General features: G+C 56.0%; 1 protein-coding gene across 1 annotated transcript in view; it reads left to right on the top strand.

The window, feature by feature from the left end:
• LOC8064417 (zinc finger CCCH domain-containing protein 63) overlaps positions 1-15,481 on the top strand; it is a 28,703-nt gene that overhangs the window by 5,835 nt on the left and 7,387 nt on the right. Inside the window, exon 2 of the mRNA XM_002450668.2 lies at positions 3,246-3,412. Within this exon, the coding sequence (XP_002450713.1) occupies positions 3,246-3,412 (167 nt within the window). The remainder of the gene's footprint in view (positions 1-3,245; positions 3,413-15,481) is intronic.

Genomic DNA, 15,481 nt, shown 5'->3' with positions numbered 1-15,481 from the left:
CCCATCCTCTGGGGATTCGCAAGAACATACTTGCAGCCAACTGAGTGTGCACATGAGCAAAAAAATTGGAAATAGTAGGAAAGGTATCGGACTTCAATCGAAGAGGGAATGTCCAGAGGAAATGAGAGCAGTCATCAAGAATTACCAAGTAATATTTAAAACCAGAGACACTTGTCACAGGAGAGGTTCACAGATCACAATGCACTAAATCAAAATTTTTAGTAGCTCTAGACAGGGAGTTGCTAAAAGAGAAGCGAACATGGCGGCCTAGCTGACACGCATGGCACAGGGGTGCGTCGTCGAACTTGCTGCAGATGATCGAAGAGGACTGAACAAGGCTTTGAAGGGCAGCCTTGCCGGGATGACCAAGTCGATAGTGCCAAATCGTCGAGGAGGGAGTGGCCACCAAAGCACAGGGGCTGGAGGAAGATGAGGGCAACTGCAACGTGTAGAGGGGCCCCGGGCTATCACATCGAAGGAGAGTGTTCTTGGAATGGAGATCCTTTACAGAAACACCAAGAGGGTCAAATTCAACTGAAACAGAATTGTCAGTGGTGAATTGACGAACAGAAAGCAGGTTTTTGATAATATCAGGGGCAACAAGGACATTGTTGAGGCGAAAGAGTCCAGGAAGGACGGAGTAACCGGTGCCTACCACGGGAAGGGTGGCACTGTTGCCAACAACAATGGAAGAGGGAAAAGGAGAGAAAGGTGAGGTGGTGACCATACCAGGCCTAGGGTTGGAGGCAATATGGGAGGAAGCACCGGAGTCGATGACCCAGTCGGAGGTGCTTGGTGGCGGAGTGAGGGTGACGGTGCTGAAGGCGTTGGCGAGGGACTCAGTGGTCCAAGGCGTCGGCGACCAGGAGTGAGGGGGCGCCTGTTGGGGCGCCTGGTAGTATGCTGAAGGTGGAGGGAAATACCCTGGTGGTGCACCGGCCATCAGTGCTTGCTGTGGTGATGGTGGCGCAGCGACACGAGGCGGTGGTCCGCGAGGGCCTCCTGGGTTGGACCGGGGCCACATGTGGATAGACCCAGTCCAAGGTTGAGGATGGAGGGAAACTGCTGGACGGCGGTGGACTGCTGTCCGCTTGGAGGGCCGCCTTAGCCATGACCGCCACGGCGGCGCCGTCCGCGGCTGTTGCCGTTGCCCCCGGGCTGCCCACCAACAGCCTGATGAGAGCGTGGAGGAGCAGGGGCAGAAGGTACAGTGACAGGCGGCTTGGTGGATGAAGAAGCGACGAGAGCCGAAGGTGGAGCAGACGGCGATGCCATGTTGAGCTCCACGAGGCGCAGGTCAGCACGGACGTCGGTGAAGGAGGGAAAGGGCCGCTGTCGAGTGACGAGCTGCGACATGAACTGAAAACGTTCATTGAGACCACGGAGGACGTTGAGTACCAGAGTGCGGTCTTGCACAGGCTCGCCGAGGTCGGCAAGAGAGTCTGCCATGGTCTTCATCTTTATGCAGAATTCATCAACGGAGAGGGTTCCCTAGCAAGTGGTGCGGAATTCGGCGTCGAGTAGCATGGCGCGGGATTCGCGGTTGTTGAAGAACTGCTGCTCGAGGCCGAGCCACGCTGCTCGAGCGGTGATGCCATCGCGCTCGTGAACAACATCGAGGAGCTCAGGGGAGATGGTGTTGAAGATCCACAAGACAACGACGCAGTCCATGCGGGACCATGCCGCGTCGTGGAGACAAGTGGCGTCGCTGAGGACGTGGTCCTTCAAAGAAAACAGGCCGAGGACGAGGAGAATGTAGCCGTGCCATTTGGAGTAGTTGGAGGCCTGCAGGTCGAGGACGATGGTTACCAAGTTTTTGATATTCTGTAGGGCGGCGGCCTGGCTGTGCAGGTGGGCGATGGCTACAGCCTCAGAGGAGATGAGGGGCGCGTCGTCGTCGGCGATTGAGTCCGTATCACAGAGAGACTCAGCGCGAAGGCTCTCTCAGAGGGCAGAGGCCTGCCGCTCCACAGCGTCGGCCTACGCGCGCTCTGTGTCCAGAGCGGCGGCGGCGAGGCGGACGTGTTCCTGGGTGGCGGTGGCGGACTTGAGGAGGTCCGCCTCCTCCTAGAGTCGTTGGCTGCGCTCGGCGTTGGACGTGCGCAGGGATGCGGCCTCCTCCTCCAGCTTCGCGGTTGCGGCGGTAGCTTCGTCGCGCAGCTTGGCCGCGGCGATGGAGGTCGATGCGTCGGAGCTGGAGTCGCCGGCGGCCATGGGCGCGGCGGCCAGAGGGAGGCGCGCGCGGCGGCCGAGAAGACAGGTGCGGGCAATGGGGTGGAAAAGAGTGGAAGCAGGGGAAGTAGGGGTGGGAAACAGGCACAGGACTTGGATTAGTCGTCTGGTACCATGATAGATCGATTAGCCGACAGGCTTAGTACATAATGATTGAGATTACAAGAGGGTTACATATATAGGGGCCCAAAGGGCTAGACCATACAAGCATTCACACATGGAAGGGCCTATCTGGTGGGAACACAACTAGGTAGTCTAACAGTCTAACACTGAGGATTATTTTCATCTAGTTATACAGACTTGACTCTTTTCTTGATGAAAGGTGGCTTGATTCTTGATGGTTCAGTCATTTTTTTGTTTATCATTTAAAACTCTGTAAAGCAAACAAATAGCACTTATGTGATTATTTCATTAATTAAGTTTAGTTTTTTTTCCTTTTCCTTTTCTTTGGTGGAAATAAAAGCAAACAAATAGCTGTTGGAATATAAGTGAATTGCCCACCTCTCCCTATCAGCTTAAGCTTTTGGGTTGAACTGATTGGTGCATGCAACTCAATATGGTATCAAAGCCAGAGGTCTCGAGTTCGAATCCTGGTTAGCGCAATTAAATAAAATAATTGCTGCTCGCTTCTATTCCACGTCTGAGGCCTGAGGGAGCCTCCACGTGAGGGAGAGTGTTGGAATATCAGTGAATTGCCCACCTCTCCCCATCAGCTTAAGCTTTTGGGTTCAACTGGTTGGTGCATGCAACTCAATAATAGCACTTCTGTGTAAAGCACAAAATTTGTGCCCTTTGCTCTGTTTCACTTCCTCTCCTATTTTATGTTATTAGTTTTCTGTGCATGGTTCATTTTACATAGATTTAGAATTAGTGACAAATCGTATATTACACATGGGAGCACAAACTGGATTCTGCATTTCTGCTTTCTCTCCTTATCATCTCAGCATCATTTAAAAATTTTCTGGTTTGCTGCATTTTTTAAATGAACAATTACTAACATTGTTATGTTTCAGTCGCAGAGGCGATGTGGCAGATGAATTTAGGAGAAACCATGGCCCCCATGGAACTGGGGCCATACCCAGAGCGTGTTGGTGAGCCAGACTGTAGCTATTACATGAGGACTGGCATGTGCAGGTTTGGGATGACCTGTAAATTTAATCACCCAGCAGACAGAAAGCTGGTAACATCCATTCTTCTACCCTTCTTTCAGGCATTAGAGTATATAATCTTGTTGTGCTTACAAAACATTAATCGTTTGCTTTGTGGCTGCCTTATTTGATTTATTTTCATATGGTTCTCATTTCTGTGGCATCTAGAATGGGTTCTGAATTCCAATTGTGTATGCTGCATACGGGTGTACTCATGGAGTGCCTACCTGGAAGTTGCTTTATTGCCCAACTGATCTGAAAAAGAAAGAAAACGTTAGTACTAGGGTAGTTTGAATTGTTTTGGCAGTGAGGATCTATATATACTGAATTTGGAAATCTAACTAACTCGATAGTGTGGAAGCTACTTGGCTTCTGATTTTGGATTCTCCAGTTATAATTTTGAGTTGAAACATAGCCTGGCAAGCTTATTTTCATATGTATTAATAATTCTAGAATCTCCAACAAAACTTAGCTTGGCGAATTTCAAGTGTTACTAGTTCTTCTATTGAGAAGTTTCACCATAGCCATTTTCTAGCTATGTGAATTTATTTATGGAGCTTGCTGGACTGGCTTACCCATCAGAATTCTCATAACATCACATGATTGACTTATTTTATTGAATAATGCCTGAGAAACTGTTTAGGAAATAGGGATCGATTCCTGAGAAACTTTTCAACCAAGATACTGCAACTTGACATTGAAACAAGAGTGTTTGGAGCTGAAAAGTGATTGATTTACTCTAGAGACTAACTTGGATGCAAATAGACCATTAGACTGAACTCACATCTTTAGTAGTACATCATATTAGTTACTGTAGTTGAACTGTGAATAAAAATAGAGCTTATAAACCTGGAATATTTCATGAAAATTTGGTACTTGGAGATTGTTTGATGACGCTTAATATCTCTGAGTAGTGACATTAGCTTGGCTGTCAAAAAGTGAACTGTGGAGATTATTTGATGATGCTTTATAACTCGGAGCATAGACTTTGGTTTGGCTGTCAAAAAGTGAACTGTGGATGTACCAAGTTGTTTTGCTAGCATTAGGAGAACCACTATTCAAGCGACAATAAGACAAATTGGGGACACGAGTGCCATCTGCGGATCTGCCTCATGTTGTCCTATTATAGTCATCACTTTCCATTTTATTTTGGGCTTCTCGTCACGAGGTTATAGTGCACATGTTACTTGCTGGAATGTTTATTTCCTTGACCATTCAAATATATAGTTTGGTCAAATGAAATTGTATGGGTAGTCATCATGAAAATATATTTAATCCTCTATTTGTTTTGATGAATATGTTTTCACTACTACCTAAATATTTTGCAGCGTTAAGTCAGGTAAAAGAGTGGAAATGAGTGACAACATGTTGCAGCATTAAGGGGCACTAGTTTTTCGTATTGTAGTGATTCCTTTACCAAGACTATTAATTGCTCTGGTGTATTCTTGTCGAGGGTATCAGTAAGGGGTACCCTCAGCGATGCGCATTATGAGATTGCCCGTACGCAGGTCGAGACCCTCAATTCGACGCTCTAATCTTACGTATGCGCCACCATCGATGGCCGCAACCTCGAAGACGGAAATAGCGTCGAGCGAATCGATCAGGCGTCGAGCGCCGGTTACCGTCGAATACGGAACAGGCTCACGCGAACCGGGGGGCGTCGAGCGCAAGGACGCCGTCCGCCGCCTGACGCGCGCACGCGGGCCGGAGCATTAAATGCGCCTGATGCTTCCCCACCTAACCCACAGGTCACGGGAGGCGTGATAGGGAACAGGCTTTCGTCCCGTCAATCTTTTTGCAGCCTTCCCGCCGAACGACCCAGGGCATGACAGGGCGCGGGAAATAAGGATGGGATGTCTAATCGGGACCCCCTCGAGACGTCTAAAGTCAGCGCTCCGGATATCAGCACAATGTACGGCATCTGACCCTCGACCAGACAGAGATCCTTCCAGGGGACGGGTTGGGCGTCGACTGACTACATCCCAACCACTCCGCCGGATCGTACAAGCGTGCATCCGTCGAACCAATCCAAGACGGCGCGCAGAGCAGAATGCAGGGGCACGCGTGATCATCACCAGGCTATTAAGACGGGACGGCTCGAGGTCATGCCGGTACGGAAGCCTCGAGTAGGTCAGCGCTCCATGCTGCTATCGACTCCTATTCTTACACCTATACATGTACCCTAGGTCCCTCCTTGGAACTATAAAAGGAGGGACTCAGGAATAGAACAGGAGAGATCACGACACAAGACCACGCTCATACGTAGTAGAGCTCCACACTTCATACCACGTTTGTATTCGCCCCTGTACAAGCACTTAGGTGCAAGATAATACAAACTCTCCTCCCCCCGCTGGACGTAGGGCTTTCTCTTGCCCGAACCAGGATAAATCCCTGTGTCTTCTTGCATCACCATCTGGGAAAGGGAGCACGCATACAAATTTACTTGTTAGTGTGACCCCCCGTGGGGAAAACACCGACAGTTGGCGCGCCAGGTAGGGGTCCTGCGTGTTTTTCATCGATTTCCCACTCCTTTCCAGATGGCTACTCTCGCCTCGCCGATTCCGCGCTCCACGGTGATTTGGTTCGGGAGTCTCGAGTTCATGTCTACGGGCTCCGGTTACGACATGATCTTGCTCTCAGTCAGAGGACCAGGAGGAGCCCGCGTTGCGCCAGCACGATTGGGGCCCCGAGACGTCCACACCACCACGCCTCTCCGTCTAAGAAGAGGCGCAGACAGCATCACCGCGGCCCCTCTGCCTCATCACGACCGACAACTCGTGCAAGGCAGGAAGCGGGCCACAGGTGGCAGCGCCGTGCGACGGGGCATCAAGCGCGACGGCTCAGCACCGCACAACGACAGGAGGGGACGCGTCTCGCGCGTTCTCCCCCACCGCTGCTAGGCTACTTCCACACGGGTTGTTCGCCCCAAGAACGGCACTGCCGTTCGGATTGGACAACGCCGCGGCGTCGCTCGCCAGAGCGATATGCCCAAACGCCCAGACGAGCGTTGAAAGACCAATGGTCCCCCCGCGCGGCTCTGACGCGCGGCGGCCGGCGTACGAGCAGCCGGACCTTTCCCGAGTACGAGGCCTCCGTCGTCTAGGTCCTGGACGATACACGGTCACCTCCCTCAGACAGCGATTGCTGGAGGAGGGACGTGAGTGTTTCTACGCCGCCAAACCAGACTCCGACTCCGAGACTGATAGCTACGACCCTACGAGGGAATGCTATCACATCGACGGGGCGGTAGAAACTACCGACGAGACACAGGATGCTGCTGCGGGCGGTCGAGCCCCCGCGGCACGAGAAGACCCCAGGACGCCTGGGAACGGCGGACAGGTCGACCCCCCTCCACAGGAAGACAGAACCGCGCAGCTCGCGCAGTTGCGAGAACTCAAGATGAAGCTCGACGAAGACCGCGAGCGCCTCGTCCTGCTCGAGCAAATCCTTGAGCAAGATCTACCCTACCCGCCGGGCGGAAGTGTCCGCAGACGCGCCCGAGAGGTACATCGACAGATCGTCGGTGACGCAGAGCCAGAGCAACCTGTCAGTCGTTTTCCTCGAGCGGGCCAGAACGTAGTGGCAGCAACGATGCTGCTGCATAACATGCCAGAGCCATCGAACTCCCAGGCTCGACGCATTCGAGATGAGGTACAGACATTGCTCCAGGTGGTGGCGGTTCAACAAGCCGAAAGCTCGGCTTCTCGACGGCGAGGGGCTGCCACTGAGAAGCGCGACGAGCAGCCTCAAAACGAAAAGGAGGTGTCAGTCCATCAGCAACCTCCACCTCGAGGCAGAAAGACCACCCTCATCCTCCCCGTCGACAACCAGCGTCGACACGACGCACGGCATGACATCGAGGAGAATCGACGCCGCCGGTACGGGGACGCGGAAGAGCGCGGTTACAGTGCACATCGCGGTGGCAGGTACGACAGCGACGAAGATCGGGTGGCCCCCGAGCCACCGGGCCCACGGGTTTTCAGCAGGGCGATCCGCAGTACGCCTCTGCCCAGTCCATTTCGACCCCCGACCAGCATCGCGAAATACAACGGCGAAACCAAACCGGAATTATGGTTAGCCGACTTTAGGCTGGCCTGTCAGTTGGGGGGAGCTCGAGGAGACGATCGAGCTATCATCAGGCAACTCCCGCTTTTTCTCTCCGACACCGCCCGTCGATGGCTCGAGGAACTCCCCGCTGATCAGATCCACAACTGGGTTGATCTGGTCAGAATCTTCGAGGGTAACTTCAAAGGGACCTACATACGGCCCGGGAACTCGTGGGACCTCAGCAAGTGCAAACAGAAGTCAGGAGAGACTCTTCGATAGTATGCTCGACGCTTCTCGAAGCAGCGCACTGAGCTGCCGCACATCCCTGACCACGACGTCATCTTGGCGTTCGTCTCGGGCACTACCAGTCGAGACTTGGTGCGGGAATTAGGTCGCAATCGACCTCAGACCGTAGACGGGCTGATGGACATAGTAGCCAACTATGCGGCAGGGGAGGAGGCAGTCGGCGCTTTCTTCGGCTCTGAAGGGAGAAAAGGCAAGCAGCCCGTCGATGAAGATGGGACCCCCAGTCGAGGCCTCAAGAAAAACAAGAAGCAGCAGAAAGAGCGGCGGTTCCACCGGGAAGATTCCGATGACAACCTTGTCGCCGCCATGGATCGAAAGAAACCTCGAGGCCCTCCAGATGGAGGCATCTTCGACAAGATGCTGGAGGAGCCGTGCCCTTATCATAAGGGAAGCGCCAACCACAAGCTCAAGGACTGTCGTATGTTGAAAAAGCATTTCGACGGTCTGGGGTTCAAGAAAGATGTGCGTGACGACTCCAAGAAAGAGAAGGGTGGCAATAAGGAGGACGACAAAGATGACGACGGCTTCCCTGCCGTCCACGACTGCTACATGATTTATGGCGGACCCTCGACTCAGTTAACCACGAGGCAGCGCAAAAGGGAGCGTCGTGAGGTGTTCGCGGCAAGAATGGCGGTGCCCCAGTACCTTAGCTGGTCAAGCACCGCCATTACCTTCGATCGAGACGACCACCCCGACAAGGTAGTTGCCCCAGGCGTCTACCCGCTCGTCGTCGACCCTATCATCGTCAACACCCGTCTCTCAAAGGTGCTGATGGACGGTGGCAGCAGCCTCAACATCGTCTACCTCGAGACCCTCGACCTCCTCAGCATAGATAGAGGAAAGCTCCAGCCAAGCGCCGGCGGTTTCCATGGCGTCGTGCCAGGGAAAAAGGCACTGCCAGTAGGTCGAATCGACTTATCAGTTTGCTTTGGCACGGCGGCCAACTTCAGGAAGGAGACCCTCACCTTCGAGGTGGTGGGGTTCCGAGGCACGTACCACGCCATCATTGGACGCCCGGGCTACGCCAAGTTCATGGCTATACCCAACTATACCTACTTGAAGCTGAAGATGCCAGGTCCCAAAGGCGTCATCACTGTCAGTTCTTCTTTCGAGCACGCGTACGAGTGCGACGTCGAGTGCGTCGAGTACGGGGAGGCGGTCGAGAACTCCACCGAGCTCGTCGCGAAATTCGAGGCCCTGGCCGCTGAGGCTCCAGAGCCTAAGCGCCACGCGGGCAGCTTCGAGGTGGTAGAAGGAACCAAGAAGATCCCGCTCGACCCCAACAACTCCGACGGCAAGGTGCTGACGATCAGCGCCGACCTCGACCCCAAATAGGAAGCTGTGCTCGTCGACTTTCTCCGTGCAAACGCCGACATGTTTGCATGGAGTCCCTCGGACATGCCAGGCATACTGAGGGAAGTCGCCGAGCACTCCTTGGAGATTCGAGCCGGTTCGAAGCCAGTGAAGCAGCGGTTGCGCCGATTCGACGAGGAGAAGCGCAAGGTCATTGGCGAGGAAGTCCAGAAGCTTTTGACGGCCGGATTCATCAAGGAGGTTCATCATCCCGACTGGTTAGCAAACCCTGTATTAGTTAAGAAAAAGAATGGGAAAATGAGGATGTGTGTCGATTATACCAGTCTAAATAAAGCATGTCCAAAAGTTCCTTTTCTATTGCCACGTATTGATCAGATTGTCGATTCTACCGCGGGATGTGAAACCCTTTCTTTCCTTGATGCATATTCTGGTTACCACCAAATAAAAATGAAAGAGTCCGACCAGCTCGCGACCTCTTTCATCACCCCTTTTGGGATGTATTGTTACGTGACCATGCCATTTGGGCTTCGAAACGCGGGAGCCACGTACCAACGTTGCATGCTCCACGTATTTGGCGAACACATAGGGTCGACGGTCGAGGCCTACGTCGACGACATTGTTGTCAAATCGAAGCGGCGAGGAGATCTGATCCAGGACCTCGAAATCGCTTTTAGCTGCTTACGCACCAACCGGATCAAGCTCAATTCCGAGAAATGTGTTTTCGGTGTGCCTCGAGGCATGCTCCTAGGCTACATCGTCTCGCAGCGCGGCATCGAGGCCAACCCCGAGAAAGTCTCGGCCATCACAAGAATGGGGCCGATCCGAGACATCAAGGGCGTGCAGAGAGTCACGGGATGCCTTGCGGCTCTGAGCCGTTTCATCTCGAGACTAGGAGAAAAGGCGTTACCATTGTATCGACTCCTTAAGAAGGTCGAGCGCTTTTCTTGGACCCCCGAGGCCGAGGAAGCGCTCGAAAGACTGAAGAAGACGCTGACCTCGGCGCCAGTCCTGGTTCCGCCTCAACCTGCAGAGCCGCTACTCCTCTACGTTGCATCAACTACCCAGGTCGTCAGTGCGGCAGTGGTAGTTGAAAGACAGGAGGAAGGTCATGCGTTGCCGGTCCAAAGGCCAGTCTATTTCGTCAGCGAGGTGCTTTCGGAGACCAAGGCACGTTACCCCCAAATCCAGAAGCTGATCTACGCCGTAATCCTCGCCCGCCGTAAGCTGCAGCATTACTTCCTTGGTCACCCCATCACGGTGGTTTCGTCTTTCCCTTTGGGTGAGATAATCCAGAGCAAGGAGGCCACGGGAAGAATAGCTAAGTGGTCGGTCGAGCTCATGAGTGAGACCCTCACTTACGCACCTCGGAAGGCCATCAAATCGCAAGCCCTGGTAGACTTCGTCGCGGAATGGACGGACTCCCAGCTTCCTCCGACTCAGGTCCAGGCGGAGCTGTGGACAATGTATTTCGACGGGTCACTCATGAAAACTGGGGCCGAGGCCGGCCTACTGTTCATCTCACCCTTGGGCGTCCACATGAGGTATGTAATCAGGATTCATTTTGCCGCATCTAACAACGTCGTAGAATATGAGGCCCTCGTCAATGGTCTCAAGATCGCTATCGAGTTAGGAGTCCGACGCCTCGACGTCCGAGGTGACTCCCAACTCGTCATCGACCAAGTAATGTAAATGGAAGCGTACTGCAAAGAAGTCCGTCGACTCGAGGACAAATTCTATGGTCTTGAGCTTGTCCATGTCGCCCGACGCTACAACGAGGCAGCCGACGAACTCGCCAAGATCGCATCGACTCGAGGCACGGTGCCACCTGACGCGTTCTCGAGAGATCTCCACGAGCCGTCCGTCGACTTAGGCTCGGGGGCTGGCATCGACGCTGCTCCCGCCCAATCGACTAACACCGTCGACACACTCTTGATGGCGGCTGAAGTAATGGAGGTAGAACGGCAGCCTGGTCGACCGTTCGACTGGCGCACACCGTTCCTCGACTGCCTAGTCCGCGGTGAGCTGCCGGAGGATCGGTCAGAGGCCCGTCGTATCGCTCGACGGGCCAAGTCATATGTGATCTATGGCGAAGATCATGAGCTATATCGACGAAGCCCAACGGGGGTCTTACAGCGCTGCATCACCGTGGAAGAAGGCCGAAAACTCCTCGAGGACCTACACTCGGGGGCTTGCGGCCACCATGCTGCCCCACAGACCCTTGTAGGGAACACTTGATCTCGGACTCAGGGTCGGTGGGGGTGCGCATCATGCAGGCGAGCGCCACCACTCCATCCGCACGCCCCGGCTCTGCCCGGATCGCGGCGAGTGCTCCCGGGAGGAGCCACGCTGGGGTCGGGGGGCCGTACACCGGCAAATCCTCTTCTTGTTTGCCGGGCCCTTGCGGCTCCGGCGGTACTGGCTGGGCCGGACCTTGGGGCGGGGGCTCGAGCAGCCCCTCCTCTTGGCCCCCCTGCTCCTGCTGTTGCTTTTCCTCCTGCTGTTGTTGCTGTTGCTGCGCCTCATATTCCTGCGGCTGCCGCGCCGCCTCGCGCTCCCGCTGTTCATCCTCCTCCCTCTTCTTCTTCTGCTCCTCGAGGGTGCGGAGGCCGGCGGGCCAGGGAGTCGATCCCGCGACGTTGGGGGTCGACGCTTCCTCCTCCATAGGGCGAGCGCCCCCAGACGCTTCATTACCATCGGACGTATCGCTGATGGTGATGGGTTCCCCCTCGACCCCCAATCGAGGGGGCTCGGGGGCTCCCTCTGACGCTTGCGTCTGGGGCGCCTCATCACGAGTCGGCGGCGACGGGGTAGGCGCGGGACGAGACGGAGCCCTCTCGACGCCGGCTGGAGGTTGGGAGCTGGAGGAGCCTACGAAACAAAGGGTAAGGGTCAGACGTTATGATAACCGACACAAGAACATCGCAACGCCCAGAAATAAACTACGAACCTGGTTCCTTGGAGGCGGCACCCGTTTTGAGCCTCTTTGCCATGGATGGTTGGGCCTGCTCAAGGGTCCGCTTTAGCCTGAGAAAAGGTTGGCATATGAGGAAAGGTGGAAGAATGGGAAGACAAAAACCGCAACATCAAAAAGGCTTACCCCACAGGGAGAACGGCTCGCCTCCCGCCACCCCGACCAGTGGGCCTCGAGCCACCCCGCGTCAGGGCTCCAGGCCCCTCGAGGGCAGGCACTGGCCTAGGCGCGTCGGTCCCCGCCTGGCGGGCGCCGGGACTGGCGCTCCTACGGCCGGCATCTCCTTTCTCAGAGGCCGCGGCGCGACCACGAGTTAGTGGCCCCGACGCCTGGGGCCTAGCCAGACCGCTCTCCCTGGGCACCGGGGGAGGGCGCGGTGCGTCTTGGCCCGCCTTGGGCGCGGGAGGGGTGTCGGCCCGGGGGCGACGAGATCCGCTCGGACCCTCCTCTGGCGCCTCCGTCCGGGGGGCGTCGACGTCACCTCGAGGCGGGCCCTCGAGAATCCGATCGAGGCGCGACGCCATCCCCTCAGAGTCGTCGCTGTCCTCGTCGTCATCGTCATCATCGTTAGGGGATTCTTCCTCAGGCTCCCCCCTCTGTCTGGATTTGGCTCGACGCGCCTCTAATGCTTGGCGGTCGAGGTTCTTCTTCTTCTCCCCCTTCTTTGCAGACTCCTTGGCAGACTTTAGCTTTTCGGCAGATTGGCGCCGTTTGTCACGATCGACCTCGTCCTCCTTTACCGGAGGCCTCGAGGACCGGACATCAATCCGACCCTGCCAAAACAAAGGTAGACTTAGAAAAAAGAGAGGGGAGAAAGGAAACCCAGAATCGAGGCTGCGCGCAAGAAGAAAGCGTACCAGATCGATCGAGCCTGCGTCTGGTCTCATGGAGAAGCCGTTAACGTGCTCCGGCTGAAAATCACCGGCAATTGCAGCCCTGACTCGGGCCGCGACTTCGTCGTCCGCCGGAGCCTCGTTGGACATCCGACACGCCTCGAGGTCCCGAGATGAGACGCCAGGGCCCATCTCGTCCATCCTCAACGGTCGAGACATCAAAGGGAGAACTCTCCGGTGATGGACGGCCGAGAGGACGAGAGCGGCGGTCAAACCCTCCTGGCGAAGCTTCTTCAGGGCGTCGAGGAGGGGGTCGAGCCGAGATTGATGAGCTTGGACGACGCCGTATGTCCAGTCCGCTGGACGCTCCATGATCAGACGGCCCGAGTAGGAAGGCAGGTGGTTGTCATCGTTCCGCAGGTAAAACCACTGGGAGTCCCAGCCGGCGTGGTTGGTCGATAACCCTACCGGGATGTACTCTCGCGGCCTGTCCGTCTTCCACGTCTTCTGCACCAGATTGAGGCATCCCGCCCGCACGGGCTTCCTTACGCCCGTGGTTCCGGTGGGGGCATGGAAAAGCTCGCCCCTGTAGAGGTGGAGCCACAGCTCCCAGTGCGGCATCATCCCCAAGTAGCCCTCACACACGGCGGCGAAGACCGCCGCTACGGTGATGGCGTTCGGAGAGAAGTGCTGGAGCTCCACCCCATAATGGAAGCAGAGGGCCCGCATGAAGCGGCTCGGGTGCGCGCCCAGACCGTGGCGGTGGAACTTGGCGAACGACACCACGTAGCCCTCGGGCGGCTGAGGCCCCCTGTGACTCGCCGGCGGCGCGATCCACTCTGGCGACGATAGCGAGGTACGGCGGCGCAGCAGTCCCTCTTTCTCAAGCTCTAACAACCGGCGCTCCGTCATCGACGACGGGCGCCAGTCGTCGGCGGCGACGAGTCTTACAGGCATCTCGGCTGGAGGGACGGTGGATTCACTACAGCTCGAGGAGGCGTGTGCGCGTGAGACGGCGAGAAAGCAAAGGCAACGAGAGAATAAAAGCGAGAAGGCGGAAGGGAGAGGAACGGCGGCGACGCCACGACTTATTTATAGGCAGCAGTCCGCCAACGGACAGATCCGAGAAATAAGGTAACTCCCTCCCTTAAATGCGCCACCTAATCGTCTCTTTCCCACGCAGGCATGGCGCCCCAAATTCCACGCCGACACAGTGTCGTAACGTCACCCGCCTAAAAAGGCGCGCCCAACGGGCAGAAAGGCGAACCGCCACGGCCACTTCCTTCCCTCGTAAGCCAAGGGACGTACCCGCGAGAGTCTCGAGAGGTCGATGGCTGGCCCGCCGAAAGGGTTCGACAGCCGATCTCGAGCGCCAGAGTCAGGGATCCCCAGCGAGCGGTCGAAGATCGAGGCCCGCCTCGAGGACTCGCTGGCGATGTTCAAGGTAGGGTCGAGACAGTCGAGAGGAATCCCCCCGACGGGAGGCATCGAGCCGCCGGTCTCTATCGAATGAGACTAGTATCCCCGACCACGTCGATCCCGCTTTATGAGAACGCCTCCGGGCTACAGCTGACCCCCTCGAAAGGGGCACAGGTTCTCACTTGGACTACCCGCCAGGAACTCAATTTGGGGTGGAAGACGCTCGCTCTATCGAGAGTACGTCGAAACCCCCGGGCAAAACGAGCCAGTCAGAACCTTCCACCACTGGTGTCGAAAGCGCTTCTGCGAATTAGACAACATAACCCTCGAAGGAGTCAAAAACTCCTCCGAGGGCTCGGGGGCTACCCCCGTGGGGTCGCTCGCGCGCCCCCACGGAAATTCGACCGCAAAACAAAGCCTCCACTCGAGCGCTAGCGCTCAAATGGAGGCTCGGGGGCTACTGTCGAGGGTATCAGTAAGGGGTACCTCAGCGATGCGCATTATGAGATTGCCCGTACGCAGGTCGAGACCCTCAATTCGACGCTCTAATCTTACGTATGCGCCGCCATCGACGGCCACAACCTCGAAGACGGAAATAGCGTCGAGCGAATCGATCAGGCGTCGAGCGCCGGTTACCGTCGAATACGGAACAGGCTCACGCGAACCGGGGGGCGTCGAGCGCAAGGACGCCGTCCGCCGCCTGACGCGCGCACGCGGGCCGGAGCATTAAATGCGCCTGATGCTTCCCCACCTAACACACAGGTCACGGGAGGCGTGATAGGGAACAGGCTTCCGTTCCATCAATCTTTTTGCAGCCTTCCCGCCGAACGACCCAGGGCATGACAGGGCGCGGGAAATAAGGATGGGACGTCTAATCGGGACCCCCTCGAGACGTCTAAAGTCAGCGCTCCGGATATCAGCACAATGTACGGCATCTGACCCTCGACCAGACAGAGATCCTTCCAGGGGACGGGTTGGGCGTCGACTGACTACATCCCAACCACTCCGCCGGATTTGCCGCCGGATCGTACAAGCGTGCATCCGTCGAACCAATCCAAGACGGCGCGCAGAGCAGAATGCAGGGGCACGCGTGATCATCACCAGGCTATTAAGACGGGACGGCTCGAGGTCATGCCGGTACGGAAGCCTCGAGTAGGTCAGCGCTCCATGCTGCTATCGACTCATATTCTTACACCTATACATGTACCCTA

This window comes from Sorghum bicolor, chromosome 5 (genome assembly GCF_000003195.3).
Source record: "Sorghum bicolor cultivar BTx623 chromosome 5, Sorghum_bicolor_NCBIv3, whole genome shotgun sequence".
In the NCBI taxonomy this organism is placed as follows: domain Eukaryota; kingdom Viridiplantae; phylum Streptophyta; class Magnoliopsida; order Poales; family Poaceae; genus Sorghum; species Sorghum bicolor.
The sequence above is the reverse complement of the archived record's forward strand: the minus strand, read 5'-3'. Positions and strand labels throughout refer to the sequence as shown.